Source organism: Spodoptera frugiperda, chromosome 12 (assembly GCF_023101765.2).
Source record: "Spodoptera frugiperda isolate SF20-4 chromosome 12, AGI-APGP_CSIRO_Sfru_2.0, whole genome shotgun sequence".
Lineage (NCBI taxonomy): Eukaryota > Metazoa > Arthropoda > Insecta > Lepidoptera > Noctuidae > Spodoptera > Spodoptera frugiperda.
Genome location: NC_064223.1, coordinates 9,528,912 through 9,555,810, shown reverse-complemented (window position 1 = coordinate 9,555,810; position 26,899 = coordinate 9,528,912). Strand labels below are relative to the sequence as shown.

The following is a 26,899-nucleotide window of genomic DNA, read 5'->3' as shown; positions in this document are numbered from 1 at the left end:
ACGATAAAACTACTTATAGTGATGTTATTAGTTATACATAAAAAATTAACACAGCAAAAATCATAATCAACAACATTGTTTCAATAACGCTTCTATAAAACAATCCTAAAAGACTGCAGATGTCCAAAATAGTTACATTTAATAACCTCCTCCATTTAAACAGAAATAAGTACTCTGTCCCATTTTTATCCAGACGAAAATGTTTTAGAAATGCCCTAGTGAAGTTGAAACAATTAAATTATTGCTGCGCAGAGTAATGGGACCCTAAACTTTATGGACCCAGTTGTATAAAGGCCGTAGTATTAATGGTCCTCTTGAAAGGACCTGGGAGGATCTCAAATACTAAATATATGTGGTTTTCTCTTGATTTATTACAAACTAGCTTTTCACTAGAGTATTATCCCGTATTACGAGAGAACAAGAACTGGTATTCGAGTATAAAATCTTATGTGACCTTGTGCAAGGGTAAAAATAAGTCTGAAAATGGTTTTCTTAAAAAAAAGGTCTTATAAAGGACAGTATATTTATGATCGTTTCTAAGTAATTAGTTCGAAATGTGCTAGAGAAAAACTGTACTTACCTATATGTCGCAGCGCGAATTCAGTTTTGATTATGAATGAGAATCAATGCACGATTTCGTGCCGTAGATCGTCGCACCATGTCCAGACACATCATCTCAGCAACTGTATCAACACAACGGGCTCAACTACGCCCCCTTCCGCAACTTAATCGAACTATTGACTCGAGAATATTATGACGTGGTCATCATTACTTATAGACTGCAGCCAGTCCAATAGATGGCAGTGTATCGTTCTCAGGAACAAAAGCAATCCTCCATACCTATCGAATGAAAGTGTATTAATCCACTTCATTAGTCTTTTTAAAAAGATTTTAAGGGATTAAACACGTTCGTCAATCGATACCTACAATAATGACTCAAAGTTTGTAATGAGATTGAAAAGAAACCTGTTAATTGGATTTAATTTTGCAAATAAAACGTTTGAAAATAGTGCGATAATTCCAATTAAAGACTTAGTTCCAACTCCTATGATGTCAAAGACTTTACGCAGATATCAAATAAAGTGCCAAATGTATTCAAAGTACGTAAGCTTCTTTAAATGTTAATAAGGCATAAAGAATTTACATTTTTCGAGGTTTATTTCCATAGCTGTAAAATGTTGTGGATCCCTGAATCAGTAACGTAAAAAATAAATGGGACTTTTCTTTTAAAATAGTCGCATATACAGACAGACTAGGCTAAACTGTTTTATAGATCAATACTTAACTTAGAGGAGATAAATGCTTACAAAATTAAAATGTATAAATGAGAAGATAACAGAAAACTTTTTTGCGGCGCGAATATACATAGGTACAATGACTTCTCCCTTGAAATCTGGTACCCAAAAAGGCAAACCGCGCGAATTTTCGATCGTACCAGTCATAACCAAGGCTGTATAGATCACAAATTATCGAAATATTATATTGAACTACCATATACAGAAGATATTAAAACCTTACACACGTTATTAAAAGTTATCATTACTTAACATTACAAGACCTTGAGAAGAAGAATTATATTGGTATCAATGAACTCTTATTTTTACATATACTACGACAACATCAAGTTATTATAACATTCGTGAGCCATACTAAATTAATTATTATGTTATCGGCTTACTATCGTAACTGCTTATGAATATGAGCCTCTAGCATGGCTTGAAACTAGTCGAGTTTCTCGTACGCAAGTAAGCCGATAACATAATAATTAACATCAAATTACTATATAAGTACAGTCACAATACTTTAATCGACTTCATTACAAAACGATAGAATTAAAAATCTAATAAACCATTTAACAGGTTAGTGTAGCTTCACATGCTGCCATCTTTCCATTACTCTCCCACTTAATTAATTACTGAACAACTTCAATTCTAAACGAGCAATGGATGTAATTCACTTGACATTGCAGAAGGTGAAAGGGACATTAAATTCTTGTCACAAAAGTCCAATAATGACGAAATTAAATCCCGTAATTGCTGGCTGGAGAAAGACCTTTAAATGTTTTTACGAGTGGCCCAATTGTCTGTGCACGTCACAAATTCAGAATTACAGCTCTGTTTTATGATCTTTAGTTACTTTTATCATCGATTTTGCCGCGTGAAAGGTGGTGAGTATTTCTCGTAAGTTAGTCCATAGAATTCCAATTATAAGAGTGACACTTTCCCAATTTTAAAACTTATAAGTGTGGAACTAGTGGGAACAAACGTCAATTTTGACATGTCATATAGAATAGTATGTAGGTTTGTCTATTAGGTATATGTTTTTCGACATACTTTACAGAAATAATATGTTATGTCGATGTCCATAAATGATAAATGATATTTATTTCTGCAAGTTGGTTACGAGATAACACTTTTACACGTCAATCTTGAAATAACTAGATGAGGCCGGTAATTCGAACCAAAAGATGTTTTCTTTTACTATTTGCCAAATCACAAGTTACATGTTAAGTATATTTTCAAGTTACGTACGTATATAAATGTTTGTTGAAGCCTGAGAAAAGCAATATTTACTTCGCGAACGTTTTATTTAATCATTTGGAACCGAAACGGAATGGCGTCGAGATTTATTTCGAATTGAATGAAATTCGTCTTCACGTGTTTTTGTTTGACAAGTTTAATTTGGAAAGTAAAAATGTAATTTAGATTCTTTTCTTATTGACATTAAGTACAATTTCCCATTGTATACATATAAGTATAATTTAAGTACAATACATAGCCGGTATATACCTATGAAATAGGTACTAAGGAATTTTTGAACCCAATACGTACAAAAAAATATATTTGATTGATTGTATTAGAATTAGCACGTTCGAAGGTCCGTCAGTTTGATTAAAATGCATCTAACTGCCGCACACAGAGACATTTAATGATTATTTAAACTATTCCTTAGTAACGATTTTGTATTGAAAACAATTGCTAAGGACTGGGTTAAATAACCATTAAATGACGCTGCGTGCGGCGGCAAATCTTACTACTGTTAGTTCAAGATAAAATTAAATTTAAAACTTTTCAGCAAATACAAATTTATTCTTAGTCATCGAACAATTTTTCAATTAACAATTTCCCGCCTATTCTTTTTTAAAAACCTCGACGTTCCATTTTTAAACAATTATTTTTAAATTACTTTATTTACTTTTTGGAATCATAAAAGAGGTTTAATATATAATATGAGTAATACTTAATAATTAAATAATATTATGTTAGATGCGTCTGGTGTTCCCAGTGGTTGTTAACACCACAGAGCCTTAGAAAAATACCTAGCCTTAAGCCTGATTATTTATAAAAGTTATTTAAAACTAAAAATATTGCATTATACGCGGTCAATGAAATGTAGGTCAGACACTAACCACTGGGTACTTCTCCAAATACCTACGGCACAGAGTCGCGAACAATGTCAAGGTTGACAACTAAATCCGCAATAATTTACTCTGAAACTGTTGAATTCCGCCTTTGTTATTATCACAGAACAGAGAAAATCTCTTTTCTGTGGTTCTTATTATGGTAAGTTTAAGCTGGTAAGCCAGCAGACGAAACACCTGAAAGATAGAGAAAACGCAATATAGAGAAGGATTAAATTAACAAACATTTGTAAACATTTTTACTATGATACATCACTACATAGTATAAAACAAAGTCGCTTTTTCTGTCCCTATGTCCCTTTGTATGCTTAAATCTATATTTTTTTTTTTAGATAGAGTGATTCAAGAGGAAGGTTTTTATGTATAATACATGCATTATATGTCACCATTGCACCCACGCGAAGCTAGGGCAGGTCGCTAGTATGATATATTATATTGCTGGTTGTTTTTTCACTAACGAGCAAGACCTGCCATGCTAAAACAATGTTTATGTTATTTCTTGCTAATCTGTAACTGCTCTAATTTCTTCGAAAAAAAAAGAATCGAATCATAGACACATTAAACGATGATCGGTGCTATAAATGAAAGTGCTGAGATAAACAGAACCTCAATTGCTATGATTGTGTGTTGATAAAATATTTATTTCTCCATATTTAACCAGGCCATGACCTCTAAACGAAAATCCCATGAAAGTGACGCGTCACAAACATCGACTCGACCTAATTTCTGACATTACATGACCCCATTACAGAAAAAAAAGAAATAAAAAAGTGTTGTGTAAAAAAAATCATGTGCTCTATGGAATGCGGCACACACGTGGTGGCACGCGTGCCTTTATTTATATTTTATCTGTATTTATTTTATTTGTAAAACTGTGATCTCATAATCTTTGGTAAATGTTTTCAGTTGGTGAAATCTATTTTACATTTTTTCAACGTTATAAAGACGCTCAGCATTCTTTTTTATATTGAATGATTTATGAAGAAGGGATTTGAGCTTCCATTTTATCTATCAATCAGAAAAATGAAAAGCCCAACTATTATTTAAACATATTCAGAAATTTTACTGGCCCTAGACCAAAAACTCAATTCAGAAAACTAAAGTAATTCTTGCCAGGGAACCGCAAGACAACACGATGTTGTGACAATACAGTCAAAGCTAGAGACGGATTAAGTTGGGACGGCAACAGTAGCAATAGCAGCCAGGATTAACCGGGAACGTAGACAAGCGAGGAAGAACAATCAATTAAGCGCACCGCGACGTCTGGCCTCTAGCTCAACATCTATTTACAATGTCTACAAAGTTTCCAGCCAAGCTAATGAGAGTAAAATGTAGGACCGTTACACCAGTAGCAGCAGTGCGACGATTTATTTTCTATCTATCATTGAACCCAAACATCGCTAGGCTAGGCCATTCCCGTTTCCCAATTTGGTGTGGTGCGAGTGCGCGGGTGCGCGCTGACATGCGCATGCGACTATTAATACCACGTGCTCGGGCGTCGAGCCCCCGTCCCCCCTCTATCCCCCTCGTCTATCCCGCTCTTTATAAATATAGACCGAGGGAATCCATTGCGAATTGTACGTACAGCACGATGTTCAACATTATTGATGTTCCAATTCTCGTGAGTCAGACAGTAAAATTGTAAATAGAAGGCGAATCCGACCTCTCGTATGTAAACGTAACGTATTTATGGTTCGAAAAGTATCAACGTTCTTACAAATTTCACGATGAAGAATCGCTTTTTTTTAGGGACGAAAATCATCCAATGACTTCTTCCGCCTTGGGCGAGGCGAAAGGGAGTGTCAGACTCTTACTGACTAGAAACCACCCCGTTCCTACTCCTGCTTTTCGAGCCGGAGCCCCGGTAAACCCGCTAGGTAGTCCGCAGCTCCGTAGTGAGGAATGACTGGGAAGTGGAAATTAACATAATACATTGCTGACTGCGAAGCATACATATGAACTTAAGAAGCTCTTAGTTTACATTGAAACCAAAACCTCTACAGTCTAAATTACACCATCTCTCATCAGGATAAAGTTGCTTTTCCCCCACAGAATCCTTTAAACTGTTCAGCTACATCGTTGTTTTACTTCTTAACTATTAGACGAGTTTTAATAAGAACATTGTTCATAAAACAATTTTCATGCGTAGCTTATAAAACCTCATAAATCGGTTCTACGAAATCGACTGCACTATCCATGGTAAAACTATAAAGTGTAAACCCTATTATAAAATCTATTCGCATCTCGTTACAAGATTTCCTCGTATTCTATCGAGTAGAATTAATTATAATCGATACTATTTATTACTATGCTTAACAAGCTATTTCTGGACAAGTGATGGTCTCTACAACATAATAAAATTATGTAGGTTTGAAATGGATTTAAAAAAAAAACATTTAAAGCAGAATTAAATTCATCATCATAAAACCCCCATAAGCATTTCCAAATGAAACTCTTAGTCGGATTCCATGAAGTCAAGAACTGAAGGTGGAGCTTAATGATATGATTGTAAACGTCTGTAAAGGTAGGTATGCATTAGTAATGTTCATAGTATGGAATATACTTAGATAAAAAGTATCCTTATCCAATAACCCAAGTCCGGATAAAATAAATAAAATTTATAATATTAGTGTGATGAAAAAACAAATTCAAACGATCAAATCTCCATATAAACGGGGTCCATTATTACAACGTCATTCAGAGCCTAACCGAAGATTTACTAACAAATAACAAACAAAATTCAGTACTAACACATCTTTGACCGCGTTTCCCGTTGTTTCATAATTCTAGTTTACTTAAGATAATAATATGGAGTTTACTACCAAGAGCTCTACTCTTTAGTTTTGTTTATGCTGCACTTACTTCATTTTGATATTGTGTTATGGAAAGCTTGTTTCTTGAGTAAGTATACATACATGGTTGGTTTAAAGTGGTTCCTTGAACTAACAACGATGTGCGTTCCCATGGATTTAATTTTAGACGGTTTGGAAATAGCATCAACAGCCTATAAGTAGCCACTGCTGACTCCTCGGAGGCCTCATCTCGCGTGGTGAAGGTTTGAGCATTGATCACCATACTTGCTCAATGCGGATTGACGATTTCAAACTTATAATTAGAAATTATAAGCCTAGGTTTCCTTCACAAGTCAGTGGTATTTCAATAACCTTAGATAATACTTACAACTTGAAAAAAGTCACATTGGTACTTGCCGTTGATAGATTTCGAACCCGCTCTCTTATGCATGAGAAGCGGGCGTCTTTAATCCTCGACCAGGGGCTGGGCTTTGAAATGACAGTGGCCATTAAAATACCCTATTTTATGCTAAAGCAATAGGCATTTTTACTTCCACAAATAGACAACCTACCTAGGTATCTTAAAACCTTAATCTATCTGAACAATTAATATGCAAAAAAACTTCTTTTACCTTACCTCAGTTTTCCAAGATTTAAGTGCCCTTAAAACTAGTTTCAGGTTTTTTACGATTTGCTACTAAATTACTTTTGCCAAAACGAGGCTAAGTGAAGAGATTTATTTTACGGCTTATTTCGTTTTTTAAAGCCTAAATGGGAAAACTTATAATTGAATGTGTAAGCAAAGGCGTTGTTTTTCTGATAATATTACAGCAAAATAAATAGGGCTTGGATTCAGACCACAGATTTCAGACAATACCTAAGCTATTCGTATCTGTTACGTTCTATCGGGAAAACTATATAGCTATATTTTTATAATAACTATCGTGACACATACTAAATTAACTAAACATCACGGCTTAGGTACTCACGTAAATTAAAAGAAAACCTCTACTAATTTCGAGTAACAGAGGGAATCTTCATCATGAGCAGCGTTTTAGTTAAACTAAATAGTTGTCGATATGTGATATTTTCATTTTTTTTTTTTTTTTTCAATATACAGTTCTTTAAGTTTTTTGTCTAAAAACGTTGTATGTATTGTTAGGCCCAACCAATAAAATTTTCCTCTGTTCCCGTAAAGAAGAAACATTTTCAGACATAATATACATACAAAGAATTCGTGGAAACGAGTTATTTTTGGCCAATGTTTGTAGAAGTAAAATAAAATCAGGACGTTAATTAAACCTTTTTTCCTCGGTACTGGGATTTTTAAATATTTCTGCGTATTTAATTTTTACGACTGGCAACAAAACTTACGGACATCTTGGCTGTAATTTATTTTGTTGGTAACCTACGATGAATTTATTTTATTCTTTTTTGTGTAAAATTGGGGTGAAGAGGGTATGACGTGACGTTTTACGGACTAAGAAATATAGTATTCAATGGGTTAGGTTTACTGTTTATTTAACTACCAAGTTATGTTTACATTAATCGATTCAAAGTAGATGTATCAGCGGATCTTTATAGTATCAGAAAATGTTTAACTCTAAGTGGAAAAAGACGATACAAATTATACATATAATTTTTGTATTTTTCTGGTACATGTAGTCGTAGAACAAGGGTAGCTCGCCGCCCGACCAGAACTAGACCCATGCGTACGAGTAGCTATCAGACTACCAAAGATGGGCCCAGTAAGGCTGATGACTGATCCGGAGGACTACCTAGAAAGAGTAGAAAAGCGGTGGTTTTTAGTCAATAACACTCTGACACTCCCTCTCACCGCGCCCAAGGCGGGAGAAGTCATTAGATAATTTTCCCCCTGCAAAAAAAAAGCATTATTTGATTGACATATGAGTGAGTGTTAATACGGTGTTTGCATATAAGATCTAGCAAATGCGTCGCATCTTTTGGAGTATCTTACGAATAGTGCATTCGGTTGATCTTTACGTTCTATCCGCGCCTTTATACATATTAATTACATATTATGGTTGTTTAGTACATAGAAATCATTACTACCAATGAAAGAACGACTACATATTATACATGTATATAAATAAAGAAAGTTAGTTAATTAGACAACACTTTAATTAAGACACCGATTTTATAGCTCGCGTTGTAAAACGAACCTATAAAACGTAATTAGTAAATTTTAATGAAAGTCGGACTGTTTCATTGCTTGCTTGCTGACTGGCTGGACTAGATCGTCCAGTTGTGAATATCTACTGGTTGATGAGGAAATAGCTACATAGTTACAGTGCTACATTATCAAACAAACCACTTTAAACTTTATGTCTAGTGACAAAGAGTTGAGGGTTGCTTATGTGTAAGAATAGGTAATGTCGAGCGTAATATATAACAAAGAGTATTTATACCTCTACCATCAACAACAACAAGACTACAACCAAAACGACGAGCTTTTATCAAAAAAATTAAGCGACAATATTTTCTTTGACACCGAAATCGAATCTTAGAGAACATGCACAGTGGCTGCAGTGCAACGTGAAGTGGGTTCGATCCCAGCACAGAGCAGCTCTTTGTATCCACAAATTGTTGTTTTAGGTCTAGGTGTGATGTGTATCTGAACTTGTATATAAACGCACACACGATACAGGAGAAAATCATAGTGTGGGGCAACGTTCTTTTTTTATGTTTGTATTTATTCACGTTTATTTTGTGGAGTTTTATCCTTAATTGGATATAGCGACCCCATTTTGGCCCACATATTTTTTTTAACATTTGCGATGTAGTACTAAATTCTATCTATTACATAAATACCTTTAAATATAACAACATAACAAAATTGCCCCCAGTCAATCAATGATGGATCGTCAATATAATTAACACAGAACTTTATAAATGAGCCAATTTATTTACATTGTCAAATCAATTCGGTGCCCAATATAATTGAATTGTTATGGCAAGGAACAGGTGCTAATGATTTATACTTTGTGGTTCAATGTAATTTCATTTAAGCTGGTTACACACGAACCGATTTTAAACTTACAACAATTAAAGATGCAAATGTATGAACGTAAATGTGTAACTTTTTTAAACAAAGGTGCTGAACGGATTTACATGAAACTTTGCACAGAGATAGATTTTGGAGTCAGTTTCTAATCAGGAATCATTATATCACCATCATATCATCTTCATCACTCTCTGTAGGGAGTATAGGCTGTGCTAAACTACCACACGGTTTTAAGTTAGTCTATATTTGTATTATGTATTTGTATGAATTAATTATATTATTAATTACACTAGTTGCAGTATTTGCTAAGATAATGACAATTCGAGTGTTTATAATGTGCAATAGATTTATAAATTATAGATTAGATTAGTCTGAATAATAATAATTGTTTAGTTATTGAAAATAATAAATCAACTTTTAGAAGTTTAACGCGAATGGCCAACTAATTCCGCATGCATTATAGTAACTTAATTTAAGTACATTTCTAAGAAAATACAACTAACTAACATTCAAATTGGAACCTTAAGTAGTACAAGTATGAATTCAAAACCATTGATCCGAAAACACAAAAATTACCCACGATTCACTACTTCAGTAGCTCAGTCCCACAATTCAGCCCGCACATGTGAATTAGCCTTTACTTGTTTTGGCTACCGTGTAGGCGTGGGCTATTTAGTATGTTGTCAAGACATAATATGTTACGGAATTCCGTTTCATTATATTGGAAAACAATATCGGAGGTTCTCCTTACCTTTTGTGGTTAGTGGAAGCTTAAAAGATTAATGGGTTCTTTAACCAAAGTTACGTACTGCGGTTACATCGATCGTTTTGTGGGCAGCTTTACGATTTTTGCGGTGTAGACATGTTTTTTATTTTGTTGTTCTTTGGTTATTACATATGTCCAATGTCTATTTTGATTACAGTATATTCAAGTGTTGTTTTAGTTATAGGTACTACCTACTATATCATATAGGTACTTATATCTTAAACTCATATCTTTGACAGTAATCTCCTCTAAGTTATTCTTGATAAAGAAGTGTGAATTCGAACGTATATCATCAGACTATGAATGATTTATTCATACATACATAACCTCACGCTTGTCTCCCATGGGTAGACAAAGACAATGGAACGCTAATTGCTATGAATCCTACATATCTCTTTCTCTTCACCAACTGTCAGTCAGTCTTTTCATGAATGATCGTCGGTTTGCCATAACTATTAACAAAAATGAATCTCATATTTCCTCATTATAGCCACTAATCTAATAATAAACAACAAAAGAAGATGTTCGAACAACAAACGAATAAAATATTTTACTTCGTAACTAAGCAAGATTACACTAGGGAAATAACCTCTGCAAGGCAGTCCATTGTTACTCGTTCATCTAATTCTAGAGAAAAATATTGATAGCTGCGGACTACGTAACAGGTTACCGGGGCTCCGGCTCAAAGCAGGAGAAGGAATGGGGCGGTTTTTAGTCAGTAAGAGTCTGACACTCCCTCCCGCCTCACCCAAGAGAAGACATTGCATGGTTTTCCCTGCCTCAAAAAATAAGAGGAAAAATATTAATTACAGATCCACAAATAAATAGATTACCTAATTACCTAAAAAGAGTTTTATCTATTTACGAAAAACTGGATTTAAGAGGATTTCCCGACTGATAGTCTGACCCAAATAAAGTCTATGAAAAACAAATATTTGGAATGTTTTTGTTGCGTTTACTAGGAAAATTGTATTAGGTATAGTACGTAAATACCATATTGCTCACGTGTTGGACTTTTCAACATCTTAAGATTCTCTAGTGCAGATGTACCGTACTTCAATAATTTTAAAAGTGACTCTTATAAAAAAAATTGTTTGTAAACAAAAATGTTCATAATTCATGTTCGATGTGATCTTTTTCCTCCCTTTTTGATGGGGGAAGGTTCCGTAGCCAAATGGCAAAAAACAGAACCCTTATAGATTCGTCATGTCTGTCTGTCCGTCCGTCCATATGTCACACAGGTATGTCACATCCATTTATTTCCGAAACTGTTGGGCCTACATAGTTGAAACTTTGTAGGTAAAAACCACCCCGTTCTCTCTCCTGCCTTTAGAGCCGGAGCTCCGGTAAACCGTTATTCCTACCTATGTTTAGGTGCTTTACAATTATTATGTTATGCAAAGATAAATATCAGGTGACCCTTATCCTTCACTCAAGCATCTTACATCTTACAAGTCTAGTCTAGTCTTCTTATGTGTCAAGAAAGCCTAACTTAGTATACACAAAAGACATTTCCAAATGCTCCAAAGGCATGTCAGTCTAGTCCAGTAAACTGTTTGATGTTAGGAGTGTGTGAGTAAACATCTGAACATCAACTGCACCCTTAGTATAAGTTTTCCTTACGTTAAACGAAAACAAAACGACAACGCGTTCGGCGCTTCGATTGGTTGATTCTCTCGCAATGGCCAATCAGTGCGCCGTGCACGCTCTCGTTTGATGTAAAGCAAACTCGTACTAAGGGTACTGGCCTTAAACAACAGCTACGTGAAGCGATGGGGTCGTCTATTCGAAGCCGAGGCCAGGGCGGGCGTTGTTGACAGATAGTTTATGGTGGCATTACTGGAATACGGGGGAATACTCTGTACTTATGCTATCTGAGTTAGGTTAGGTAACACTGTAGCTGTTGTTCTGCGTCAAGCGTACTGGCACTACTGTAAGTTTCTTAAAAATAAATTGCGTGTTAAAGGATGGCAATCTTCAAAAAAGAATAAGTTTCAAATGCTGCATTTTCGTTTAGGTACCTATAGTTTAAATAGTGCTTATGTCTATGTTCCAATCGTAATGAGCGGTGAAAAAAACTATGACTTTGTTCAACTTTCGATAGGTATGACAAAAAAATTAAGCATTCTGTTTGATAATCAACAGCCGATAACATAATAATTAATTTAAGATGTCTTACAAAAGTTATAATAAAATTATTTTTGTCATTGCGTGGCCATCTTTAGGTCCGATCGATTCATTCTACATATGTCTTAGCTAATCTAAAAAGCCCCCTGTCATCAGCAACAATCGCACGGCGTGAATAATGTGGCAGGTATACAAAGCCCGGCGCCGGTTACTGAGCCGTCTGTGTCGCCCACATGCTTGCCAACACAAAAAATAAGTTTACGGTCGCTTTTTGTCCCTCCAACATAGTAATTAACGTTGAAATTAATTCTTACTGACTGACCTCTAGTCTCATTCTGAACAGTTTGCAAAACGACACTGACGAATGTGTTTTAGTTTGCGCAAAATTCTAAAGAATAGCCCTACAGAGTAAATAACGAAACAAAATTACTATTGTAGTATTTGTAGTTATTCCCGACATTGTCCCAGCCAGCCTGAAGGAATTCTAGCCAGAATAATTCATGTTTAACAAAAGTAATTTTCCCTTCGCACAATTTCTGTAATTGCTACATAATTTTCTGTTCTGTGGTCGCTTTAGTGATTATGTGCTTCAAACGAAAACTCTTGTTTAGGGTTTCTTGAACAATAAATATGTTATTATGTAGTCTTTACAAGTTTTCAAAGATTTCTTTTCTAATAATTTATAAATCTTAGCAATCGAAGTTTGATTTGCTAAATAGACAAATCGGTCTGTAGTTTCCCTATTTAAACACTAGTAATAAGTATTTATTTGTTTTCTGTTGAAAATGTTTACTTTTCTTGCTACTCGGAATGAGATATTTTTATCCATCCTGTTTATGGACAAAGGTTCGATAATAACAAAACCACTTCCCACCACAGATAAACAGGAAACTAATCTAGCAAAGAAATAAAAATAGAATTAACTTCTTCAATAGATTCGCACTTGACCCGTTTCTGTAAAGACGGATCTTAATAATGAGATCCATTATACGGCGACCTTTGGAATATTTTTTGCGAATATTTTATTTATTCAGTCTGATTCTCGGTAACTGGCATTATCCAGTGCGACCTTTGTCTTGCTATTGTTGAAAATTTCGACGACGATATTTTTGGCGAGGGCGCCATCTTGCCTATGCCAATTTTCACACCTATTAGGTATAGTTTTGTTAATTTTGTATTTAGAACAACATACTGGCTGGCTAGGTTAATGAAAAACATGTGGCGTTTATCCAGATGACACAGTTTTTCAAAACCCGATTGTTTTAAAAGGGATAAAGGGATTATGATGAGAGTCCACAAAATATGTCAATTTTTGAGCGGAAAAAATAATCCAATGTCTTTCCTCGCCGTGAGTGAGGCGAGAGGGAGTATCAGACACATACTGACTAAAAACCACCCCGTTCCTACTCCTGCTTTTCCAGCCGGAGCCCCGGTAAACCGCTAGGCAGTCCGCAGCTTCTGAAAAATAGGACTATGATACAAATTCACTTCTGAGTTATATTGTTTTATAAATCAAAGTACCCAGTACATATCTAGTTCTTTTAAAAGTAAAATAACACAAGATTTAAGTATTTTATGAAACCGATCTGTCACTACTTGTAGATTACTCAATTTGTTACCGAAATCCGGTCTGGTTGGGAAATGACGGAAAATTTTCGTCTAATTGAAACAAGAGACAGATCTGGATTTAACTGGTCTGGCTTAGCCTAGACAGGGATGGATCTTTTGATAGTTTTTTTAGGCTGCCTACAGCTTTATCTTCAATTACTTTTTAAAACACTTATAAGTAATGTACACACATATCGGTTTTTGCTTAAATCAAAATTACTTTTAAACTGCCTAAAGGTAATGTACACAGGTATTGGTTATAGCTAAAATAAAAAATAATTCTGTCCATAAAACAAATAATGACAATAGGTAGCTACTATAAAAATACCTTTTCGATACAAAAGTATATATAAAATATATTACCTACGCCTACGTCCTACTTATATGCTTATAAAAGTTTATCTAGATTACTATCACGTACCTATTTATGTACACACATATCATATTCATAAAAGAAAATAACTATAAGCCAATCTTTATGATGTTCTATACATGTATTAATAAAGACTATGTTGTTAAAACTAAAGCGTTTTACTTCAATGTTTTCTTACGTTTTAACAATATTAAACGAAATGTGTTTTTCATAAACCTACTTACTATATTTTATTATATTTTCTAACATTTGTAAGTCTTTAAAAAGGTATCTATTTTCGTGTACAAAAACATGTAGATGGTTATTTTCGTACATTAGATTAGTGTTTTATTTATGAAAAGTTAGCAAATCTTTGATGTTTTCAATTTTAGCATCAAATTTTTTATAAAAATAGGTGATTTTTCAACCTTATAAACTGGTAAAAATAACCTTTTTAAGGGGGAAAATCATCAAATGACTTCTTAGGGAATGTCCGACTCTAACTGACTAAAAACCACCCCGTTCCTACTCCTGCTTTTCGAGCCGGAGCTCCGGTATCCTGCTAGGCAATCCGCAGCTCCGGGTGCAAATTACCATAAGAAATCAACTTTTCGTTGAGTAAAAGGGATGATAAAACACAAATATTGAATTTATATAAAAATCTATCCTATCCTATATTAAATCAGTCACCACATCAAAGTCTCTAATCTCACAAGAACAAACCAGTTGATCCAACTAAATCAATCTATTCTTGTATCCACACAAATAGAAGTACCTATCTATGTACTGTCGCTCATCTCAGCGGATGTACAACAGAAGTTGCGACGGTAGACATTTATCAGAGTATTTCTGTTCCATCGCTCGCTGACAGGCTAGCTGGGGAAATACATCGGCTGTACACCGCGCAATAAATCAAAAACATTGCGACTCACTCACCTCGCAATATATAACTTCATACGATCGCAGATTGAAACGGCTTTGCTGAAATACAAACGTCAAAAAAATCGGAAAAGTGAAAAATGTTATTGATACGTTTTGGCGTAAATCCTACTGTTGTGTTGCCTAATTTATTTTGAAAGTTAGCCATAGCAGAGTGCATATGCATAGGTCTTAGGAACATTAAATTATTCTATTCTACTGGTAGTAGAGCATTTCTTTGTAAAAAAAGCAGTCACTAAAGGAGCAAATGTGATCTTAATGCGTTCTTCTAAATTTCACGGCTAATGAAATGAATCTAACTGAAGACAAAGTTGTCATATAAAACGTGCCACTCGTTACTCCACAGAAAATCTTATAATTATCTATTTTAAATAAATGCTAATATTCTTCCCTTCTCTTTCACAGAGTTACGCAGCATCAACACCTCCAAAGCCCTCATCAGCACCTCCTCACACAACACTACAGCGCAGCGTGCGAGGGGCGGCCAGCAGTGGAGCCCCTGCTCGAGTCATCCCAAGGTTCCACTTCCCCAAAGGAAGACCACCGCCAGCCCACCAACAGGACCATGCCCTTCATAAAGTACAGTCTGCCTTCGCCACCTTCCCAAATAGTCAGGTGAGTTGTATTCTTATTATAAAATTCCCCAGGAGGCCCAATTCCCCCTTCCCAATCTTCCCCATCACCGATTCCCGAACAACAACCCTTAAATTCCTAACTCCCAAAAATGTGCAACGCACTTGTAATGCCTCTGGTGTTTCAGGTGTCCATGGGCGACGGCGATTGCTTACCATCAGGTAATACGTCTGCTCGATTACCGGCGTGTATCATAAAAAAAAAAAGCAACAACCTCATAAAATATTCTTATTATAAGGTTATCCAATCGTAATCGTAATCTTTTTGGAATAATTTGTTCTAATGATCGAAGCGTTACCTGTACAATAAGCAACCGACATTAATGTGTAACACCTACACTTCTAAAGAGGTACTATATCTATAGTGCCTATCTGTGCCTATCTAGAAGTGTCCTCAAATGCCATTTAATGAGACCCTTAACTTCGCCGACAAAAAAGACGAAACAACTTATAATGGACTCCAAATCACTCGTAACTGCTCAAGATGACACAACTTTTCTATTGAGATAGACTAATTTATGTAGGACCGACAATACAGAGATTTAATTAAGTCCTCTCAATGAAAAAACTTGGGTAAATCCGTAAGAAAATTCTGTCAATTTGGTACCAGGACAGACGTTGAGGATTCTGTGTATCATTAAATTACTTTCTCGGCTTAAGGAGGCCTCCAAGTTTCCAGAAAGTTCCAGAGCCAAGAAGTTTTCCACGTAAACATTTCATATGTAGAATCTTATTCAATTTCGAGGGTTATTTCGACCTAACATGCCTTCTGAATTGCCTCATTTGTCTGGAACTATTGCTACTAGGTTTTAGTGTTAAACTTCCAAAGTATTTCGCATCGAATTAATTAAGATCGTATCAAAACTTATACATATACGAGTCAAGTTGTCTAAGGCTTTGTTTGCAAAAGAAATCCAAATTAATTTACTCATAGATCTAAGAGAATCTTGCCAAAATTTTTCCCATTATCTGACTGAATAAAGTTGACTAAAATATATTTGATTCCATTATCCCGACATATGTCGGTCTTGTTACTTTAAGCAAGCTTAAAACCTTACACAATTTATACAAAGTTGGAACACGCGCCAAATGTATAATTGAGTTTCTAGTTACCCTTCGTATGGGTACATTTCATGCGAGCTGTCTACCCAGTGTACCCCATAAATTGATTTGGCCCTTTCCACTGCGCCACCAGATGACCGCAGTGTTTAATGGTCAGCTTATACTCTTCAAACAATGTGCCTATAGTCAACCATTTTGTAATTTAATAACCAAGTTAATCAGTGGTCGTAAATTAGGATACTTACTGCCACACTCAGAGTCGTTTAATGGTTACTTAACCCTGTCCTTAGTAATTGTTTTTTACAGAAAATCATTACTAAAGAATAGTTTAAGTAATCATTAAATGTCTCTGAGTGCGGCAGTTAGACTATTTCTGTAATCAATCCAGTTTAGTTTAGAAAAATGTTTGGAAAGAAAGAAAAACTAAACATTTTTAATTTATAATTCGATCAATTAATGTAGTAGAACTTAAGTTAATGATGCAATTTACAGACGAATTTCGAAAACGTCAAACGAACTCATCATCTGTTTAAGACGCCAATCAATCACTCCTATTGGCACGACCACAACATTGTGCAGGTGCTTAAATTTAGACGCCATATCGATACATATCGGTTTCACAACGATGACCTTTTGATTGCTTTAAATATAATCCTGGTCACTGATTGTATCATTATTTGAAATTAAGCCGTTAAGGGTAATGGTGGATTAAGTACATAAATGTTATCTACACGCTCGATGAAGCGAGAGTATTGACGACGCCTCAACGGGCTCGTAAAAAAACAATTTTCGTAGCAAACAGCCCCAAACCGAATCGATAAATCCAATCTAGTACAAATTCCGTTTAAGCTTCGGATTTGCATTTGCTGAATTTACGATGTTAACGCAAAATTTGACGCGGATTATAATACACGTCGGAATAATATTAATGCGTGAACGTAACTCGCCTCAAACACAATCTGTTTTTCTATCAACAATTTAGGAATGTGTGTAAATAAATCAATACCCAGTATTATTTATTGCTACAGTGCTACCCGATAAAATTTAAAAATAAATTCTTTTGTTCCAAATCTCCTGTATTCCATCACAAGAGTTTGAGCAATAATTGATTAATAAGCACCTATTAATTTAAATCTAAAGAACAAAACTCAATGACACCCACATGTCCTTCATACAAAAGCACCTAAAAATACCCTTTTGCAGATCGATCCTCGCAAAAAGCTGCCAAATATGACTCCCTAGAGACAAAGGCTAGGGATGTATCATTCAATAATACGGGGCAGTAAAAAATATGTGACATTTATCATCGACGAACGTATATTCGCAAAATCCTTCGTATTACAAAAAACAATCTGAGTTGGGCGCCATCCAAATATGGTCATTTTCCCGTCGAGCACAGCACTAGCGGGTATTTTATGTAATTGGACGAAGAAGGCCTTACCTAAACCTGGTTAGCCGCGTTATTGGATGACCCTACCTTAAACTGATTCCGACCATAGATACGAGTACGTGATATACGACCTCATTGGGGAGATATGAGTACGGACAAGGTTTAAAAAGTATGAAAAAATTAACGAAGAATTTTAATTTAGACTTAGTTAAATTATCTAGACGGGAGACATAATTATGTATTGTATTCTAACTGATTGGAGTGCTACATGCTTATGTATGTAACTTATTGATTAAAATTTCAAGGCCCGAGTGAATAGGTTGCTCATGGACAGACGTGCTACATCGTAGGCCCATCATCACTTACCACCAAGCGAGATAGCGGCCAAACGTCGACCCATGAAATATAAAAAAAATACTAACAACTAGAGAATATTAGCCACAATGCCAAAACACACACAAAGAACTAAATAAAATAAAATTAACGAGTTAAATAAACTATTCCAAACTAAAAGGTAGATGCAAAATAAACTCAAGATACAGAGTGTCGATACTTCGAATGCAAATATAGTGAGAAATGCTTATCTGCAACGAAGTTTCCGTACAAGGGTAGCGGCACGACTGTGCGCTGTAAAAGGCATGGCAATAGTCAAATGTTTAGATAACCTAATAAGTAGAGGTCTGAAGATGTCTAGAAAGGCCGATCTCACCGCTTGTTTGAACAGCAGATAAATATAAAGTTCACTGAGTTTAACACGCCTCGTTCATCTCATCTTTCTATTGTAATCAGAAGAAAACTTATTGTTTAAATCTTATTTAACATTCATAATAATATTGCCTAGATTTAATATTGAATTCAAATCTGAATTTGGAAACATTGATGTTTACGACATCCACGACAGTAGTATTCTGAGATGCGGCGCTCTGATTGGTTGGTTCATTCGCGCCGGTCAATCGGAACGCCGAACGCGCTCTCGAATCGTTTCATTCATACGTAAGACAAACTCGTACTAAGATTTTAAAGAGGAAGACAGTTGTCATGCGCCTCGGATCCTAATGGATTCTTTTATAGAATTATTCTCATCGAAAAAGTCCCAAAAAGTATTACAGAGTTAAACAATTAAAAACTTATCAAATATTTTCAAGCACTTATACATTTTTTAGCCATATGTACAAAAGTTCTCCTGTACAAATATTGTATTTTAGATTATTCCAATTAGTTTTGATATATGCATTATAATATTACCAGCTATGTCATATTAAAAAATAAATGTGACAGTTATGATAAATGGCCGACCGCAACAAAATGAATGCGTTGATAAACAACATTTTTGTAGCATATTCGTCCAAATTATGCTAGGCAAATAGTATTCAAAACTTTTTTCAGACTGAGTTATTAAAATATATTTCTTTTTTTTTACAATATATTTTGGTTTATATGCTGTTAGAAATTAAGTAAAAAAAACTGATTGAACTTTATATTCTTTTGTCTATTCTTCTAAGATTACTTTTAAATGTCTTTAAAATCAAGATTATTTGGTTTCCATTGTTCCATTAAATATTTATGGAACAATGGAACTATGTTGCATTTATTTAACCTTTAGCTGGCGTTAAATAAATGGTTGAGCTAAACAAAACAATATCAATATTAATAGTTTCATAGTTAACGTTATTAGTCAAAATTGAAAATTAAAATTTAATAACGTTTTAGTTGACGTGACGTGTGTCCAAGATTTGGACGTCAGCCAAGCAACACTGACGTTATTACAAATTAGCAACGCGATGACAGACAGACACTGATATCGTTACATTAAATATTATTATAATTATCTTTATTTTTGAGTTTAAAGAACTCCTTGCCTTAATGACTAAGTGCGTAGACAAAAAACTTTTGGGAGTAGACGAAATCAATTCTGTGATTTAGATTGTAAGTCTGCCAAGAATTTGACAAACAAAATGTCGTATAAAATTTATTTGTAAAAAAAAAACGGTTTAATCGCATTTATTTTTCATATTGTATTGGGAATGAGTCCACGTTTGACCACTATATTTGCTGTTGGTAAGCGATGTGCGTCCTACGATAAAACCTGTCCTTAAGCGATCTATTCACTAGAAAAACCGACTCTGGCAAAGACCTCTTCTCATGTCCATTAGTTTAGCAATATTCAAGCATTCTTTTTGTTTTGAAGTAGTAAGTTACCAAAATACAATAGGTAAGCAGCCCCAACAGTTTCACTCAGTTCTAGTCAACTGTGTATGAGTAATATAGAAGTACATATTTCAGGGACTTGAGTACATTGGACCATCGGACGATAGCAGTGCATTGGCATCATGCCAGAACTGACCTTATGTTATTCTTGCATCGCCGTTGTACTCTACTTTTTGTCAAATGAGGCGGAATAAAGTAGAAAAACTTGAAATTACTTTTTGCCAAGGCTTTTTACGGAATGAGGAAAAATTATTGTCTGACCCAGATAAGTTCTAGAATCAAATAAATAATAAAAAGTTCTTGTGGAATTATTTCTTATAACAAATATTATAACACAGTAAAATATTAAAAGCTTCATTCACAAAAAATGGTTTGTTAACCTGTCAAAACCATCGACACAGTTAACTCGCCCCTCTGTGTCCATAAACCATTTGGTTTTTCTTTTTTTTCGTACTCTATTCCATAGCCTTCATCCAATCGACCATGCAGGTTTTCGGAAAAAAGTTCGTGTTCAAATAGTCATGTTAAAAAGAGAACATGGCAGTTGGCTTTTGTTTTGAATGGTTTTGCAGTTCATAAAGTGTTGTTGGCAGATACACAGGTTCGGAAACAGAATGATTTACTTTAGAGGTTTATGTCGTACTCAGAGACATTTAATAATTATTTAACCCAGTCAAGACAAGGAATAGTTTAAATAATCATTAAATGACTCTGAGTACGGCGGCTAGTTTTATTTTTTACCAATATTCAAAGATACAAGTCCTATCCAATATCCTCTTTTACTTAAATCTACAATATCTGCGACTCAGCAACCAGTAATATTGTGCTAGTAGACAGTCTAGTACACAGCCACTTACTTATACGACTCATATCTACAATGGGAGAGCAAATTTGGCTCAGTTCGACCCCACTCACAGGCTAGCATTGGGTTTAATAGCCACTGTACTGCTCGAGTTGGGGCAGTTTGCAAATCTGCTTAGAACTAAACTTCTTGCTGAAACTGCGACCCTGGTACTAGCGTGGTTGAAGTTATAAATAAAATCAACTTGAACAAGCCAAAATATTTGACGTAGAAACTAGAAAATTACATCCATAAAAACTTTATGCTTTAACCTAAGATTAACATGCCTTGTCTAAGAATTCTTAAGGCATCTTTTGTAATATTTTTTTATTTTCGCGATGACGCCCGGAGAGCCCAGATGTCGATATACTAGAATGAAATCTTCTACCGTAAAACTAGCGTAAGTAGTAGACATACTGCCGCATTCAGAGACATTTAATGATATGATTACTTAAACTATTCCTTAGTAGCGATTTTGTATCGAAAACAATGGCTAAGGACTGGGTAAAATAACCATTAAATGACTCTGAGCACGGCGGATAGACATCTAAAGAAACATAAATGTTATTTCTAAGCACAGTCACAATTCCCAATAAGTAGTACCACATTTAAATATTTTAAATGAGTAATGCAGCTCCACAAACACCTTTAAAAGGACACTGTAACTGCGTAACTACGGTCCTTGAATAAATGTTAGTAAATCTGTCATTAATTGTTATCCCACATCTCTACTACGGCCGTATAAAGTTGGCAACGCGTCTACAGAACCCGACAATAGCAGATGATCAACGAGCGACAACGGCAATTTAGATTCTATGTTTATTTACCGAGCTATTGTCGGCTTTAGAGAACAGAAGACAACGAAATTCTTCACATTTTAGAAGACATATTGGCTTTTTTATCTTTCGTAGTTTAAATAAAATTACATATAAAGATCCTTGTCCGTACAATGAATGACATAAACCCAAAAAAGGTTACACAGAAATATGATTAGATTAAAAAGTCTGTCAAGTCAGTAAAAAATGTGTCACAAAAATGTCAAGCCGGCATTAATTAGGTCCAGCGTCCACAGATATGTATGGACAAAAAATTACGAATTTAAAAAACTGGTAGACATGTATTAAAATCTCAAGTTTTACCACAATTTGTCTGTTTGTAGGTACTGTCGAGGACGTGGGACTATTCTCACGGATATTACGCCACAGATACATAATGCAAATGACATCCTAACACGGCCATTGTTCCGTGTCTATGGCGCGGTGACGGCGGGAAATAATTACAAGCAATTGAAGTTTTTATCAACGATTTATTGCGATTTCTATGTATACAAATTAACGTGTTTTACGTTTTAATTAATATGGGGTATCATTTTCGACAGGTCTGTTGGTGTTCTTTTTGCACAGATTTTTTGTTGTACTCACTCAGAGTGAGTCACAGACGGGATCTTTTAATTAACTTTATTTTTTTATATCCAGACATAACGTCTGTAGGCATTATGTAACATACTTAACACAAAAATCATAGAAATTTAATTTCATTTCTTTCCAATAAAGTTAGGAAACTTTTTCAACAAAAATACGTTAAAATTTTCGAACCATTTCTCATCACGTTCTCAATTTAACGTTCAGAAACAGCCATTCATTAACGAAATCGAATCAAGTTGTAACCAGAACGCATTCCTAAGAATTATGTCATTGTGGCCCGATTTGGTATCGGAAATACCATCACGGGCGAGTCCATCAAAGGGTTGCTTGTTCGAGGAGCCGTGCCCACTTCGCGATCGTTTCGCGACCTCCTTCCCTATACAACATTTGGGTCAATCGCTGCACGGCATAGCTAAAGTAATGCGATATTTATACGTTACAACTTGTGGCCTTTTGTGACTTATGAAAGGAGAGACGTAAAATATGAATGAACTCCGCCATTGTAACATTGAAGGACTTGTAGCGAGATTGAAACTAGAATATTCGAGAAAGCCGCGGTTGCTACTGAATGTGAAGAGGTATTCACAGTATTTAGTTGAATGGATTCTGGATTGATTAAGATATGCTGCTCAGTTTCTAGCAATATTAATTTTATCTAATCTATCTAGTTGAATAACTATTAACACAAGATTTAGGCAATAACCGCACGGGTGTGAAACGCTTCGTGGGTAAATATCGTCACGTTGTAGTGAGAAATTAATCTAAGAGAGAGATAATATTAAACATAAGTTAGGCACCAAACTACCAAGTCTACATATTTACCAAACCTTATACCTAATGGGCTACGTAAACTAAGATAATATGTTATTACCAAATAAATTCAACAATCTCAGGCATAGAAACTCGTTTTCTTTTCTTCTCCTCAAATTATTTCTTCTGATTTATTTCGTTGCGGTATCCAAGACAATTATTCATGTCCCTGAGACGCGCCAGATTTCAGTGTTTCGGTATTTTCATGTTTGTATCTAATCCTGGATGATTGTAGATCCTGGCTTACAAGAGTTGCAGCGGTTTGGGAAGTCAGCAGTGTCAATAATTATCAACATTAAGATGATCTTTTCAAAATCTATAGGTCGTTTCTAAACTTCTTTTTAATGCTAAGCCATTCTTATACGCCCACTTGTGCCTAATAAATAACACAATGTGTCGAGGGCATACCCATAAATTTTAAATCGGTCAAGTATACATCTAATAGATTTTAATAGATAAATGAGAAGATAGATAGCTCTATCATTTAACACCTAAACTTACTAACATTTCCTTATGCTTCTATAATAAATTCATTGATATTCAAATGCTATTTCAAAGTGTCCATATTTCTGAATGGAAATATTATAGCAAAACAATATTGCCGATTAAAGCTCTAGGAAAATAAAATACCAAAGAGTTTAAGTAATATTAAACAGTTGATACCACGGCCTCACAGAAAACCGAACCGAACAACGTTGCGTTATGTTTCGGTCTGTGAGTAAGGTTACCAGAGGTCCAATTAGCCCCCTTCCCAAACTTCCCATTCTCAATAACCCTTAAATTCCAAACCCCCAAAAGGCCGACAACGCACTTGTACCGCCTCTGGTGTTTCGGGTGTCCATGGGCTGCGCCGATTACTTACCATCAGGTGATCCGTATCCTCAATTATTATAACCATAAAAAATAAACAGCTAACTAAAGCATTTTTATTTAAAAACAATGCATTCAGCAAGTAACTCTTGAAAACACTCATCGCGTCCGTAGGTAATCTATTTAAATTCTGGGCCACTTCCTCTTTGGAGGTAAGTGGTTATCATGGCCTCTAGAGACGGCACTCGCTACTGTTTCTATTCTAAAGCCCTATGCAGAACATATTACTAAACAAATATATTTTTATGCACCATAATACTTATACGTTTGCAATTTTAACTAGGTATTAACTGTCGTTTGCAGTATTACCGAACTGTATTTACAGTCTGATTGGCCGACACGAATACACCAACCAATCCGAGTACCGAATTCGCTTTCGTTTCGTTTTCGTTCAACGTAAAACAAACTCGTACTAAGGGTACTTAAATATTATATTTTTCGGCTTATTCTCGTAACTGTTTGACGAGGAACTCGACTAGTTTCAAGCCATGCTAGAGGCTCATATTCATGAGCAACATGCCGCGTCACAATACGCGACGACTGTCGCGCAGTTACTACTACAATAGTACTATATTTTTCCTAAGTGGTAACAAATCTATCTTCTTCAAATACTTACTCTAATGAATCTTCTAGAAAAACAACACAATTTCAATAATAAGCAAGTACCTAATAGAAGAATAGAGCCTGCAGTAAAACGTAGTAAGGCAACTATACTAAGTTACAGTTCAGTAAAATGGTTTTATGGCGCAGTAGTACTAAACTAAAGTTACCTAGTTCATAACATAGTGCAGGTTCAGACCAGAGACTGTCATCTTTGTAGCAAAGGTTTACCTGACAATGTTGTTGAGAACAAGAGTTTTGTGGCGAAACTTGATGATACTCAGAAGACTTGACTAACTTTATAGTTTGTATTTGAATTTTTCTCTGATTAAGTACTTGCACAAAACCTTTTTTTCCGTTTAAATGTGGGAGAGCCATGCTTCGGCACGATTGGGCCGGCTCGACCGGAGTGTTATCACTCATGGCCTCACAGAAAATCGACGTGAAACAACGCTTGCGTTGTGTTTCGTTGTGTCAGTGAGGTTACCGGAGGCCTCCGTATAACGCCCCCTTTACGATCTTCCCAATCCCCGATTTCTCAACAATCCTTAAATTCCTAACCCCCAAAAAACCGCTAACGCACATGTAGCGCTTCTGGTGTTACGGATGTCCACGTGGGGCGGCGATTGCTTACCATCAAGTGATTCGTTTACCGGCTTATATCATAAAAAAATTAAGTACTTGCACAAAACCTACAATAAAAAAGTTCAAAACAAATACATATCATACAAAACAACTATTTAAAATTAAAATTTTAATTGTATATGAAACTTAATTCGGCTATAGCAATAATCGCGTTTACCGCACTGCGCTGTACCGCTTCCAGTCCAAAGGCGCCACCTAGCGTCTGTAAATGGAAGCAGCACAGGATTTTAAAGTAAATTGCTCTAATTCAATACCGGCGTAATCCTCAGTATCATCCCTTACCTAAATAAATAGAATTACTTGATCCCGGCTATTAAGCTAAGCGGAAAATAGCTTGGATGATGAAAATGAAAACGAGCCTGTATTCGATTATAAAGCTATTAATTTTCATTAATTTTCTATGCTACGGAGGATTTTGTAATATCTGCCAAAATGTATAAATATTAAGCAAGGTATTCTTATTTTTCTGTCTAAATGTCAACAAGAGTGGAGTTTTTATTTAGTGCTTACCTGTCCTTTTATAATTTTCACGGGTTTTTTAGCGATGAATCATTAAAATCATAGTGCTTCACCGTTCCATTCTTATCAGGCGGATTGGAGATCCCAGTTAAAAACGTTCAGGTTTACCTAAGGGCTACTTTAATAAATGTATACCTAACCTATTAATTCTACTATAAGAAATAGTCACTATGAGGTATAGCACCATAGAGAGCACCAGAGATGTGCTATGCTACATTGCAGATAATGCGTTTAGCTTCCACAAATATTCATTGGTACACATAAGTAGAATCATTCATAGCACTTGTAGAAACGGACTCAACTAAGCTATGTTTCTTATATGGATAGATGCGTACTATGGATGTCTGCTATGGATGCGTGCTATGGATGCGTGCTATGGATGCGTGCTATGGATGGCTTCCCTAATATCGATACATTGTATACTCGAGCTACGCATCTTCCTCGCTCAGCTACATAGCTAGTATCAGTGGAAACGGTCACATAGTTTCACAGCTTAGCTTAACTATAAAGCACATCTCTGGTAGAAAAGCACCATAAAGGCTTTGGCGTTAACGGTAATTTATTAGAAGCACACTGATCTAATAACCAATCTAACTAAAAAAGGTCAACCTTTACAAAATGAACAGATATAGGGATCCTAAAACAAGTCTGTGAGACCCAATGACCATTACTACCCTTTGGTACATAAGAGTCGTTCGGGTTTATGTTCTATAGGGTGCCTTATTATTCAACGGATGAGAGTCTGGGCCCACGTAAATAATAATTGTAATAGAAATATCATTGATGTTATCTAGTAATTTTCTTCTACATCGTATAGTAGGCGATACACTAATTCCTTATATTTATTTTTGACGTTCAAAAGTGTTCC

At 35.2% G+C, this 26,899-nt stretch overlaps 1 protein-coding gene across 4 annotated transcripts in view; it reads left to right on the top strand.

Moving 5' to 3' along the window:
• The window catches only part of LOC118262280 (serine/threonine-protein phosphatase 2A regulatory subunit B'' subunit delta), a 151,846-nt gene that overhangs the window by 106,876 nt on the left and 18,071 nt on the right, over positions 1 to 26,899 (top strand). For all 4 annotated transcript variants that reach the window (XM_035573500.2, XM_035573501.2, XM_050697810.1 and 1 more), the window contains exon 2: positions 15,436 to 15,645. In XM_035573500.2, the coding sequence (XP_035429393.2) occupies positions 15,436 to 15,645 (210 nt within the window). The remainder of the gene's footprint in view (positions 1 to 15,435; positions 15,646 to 26,899) is intronic.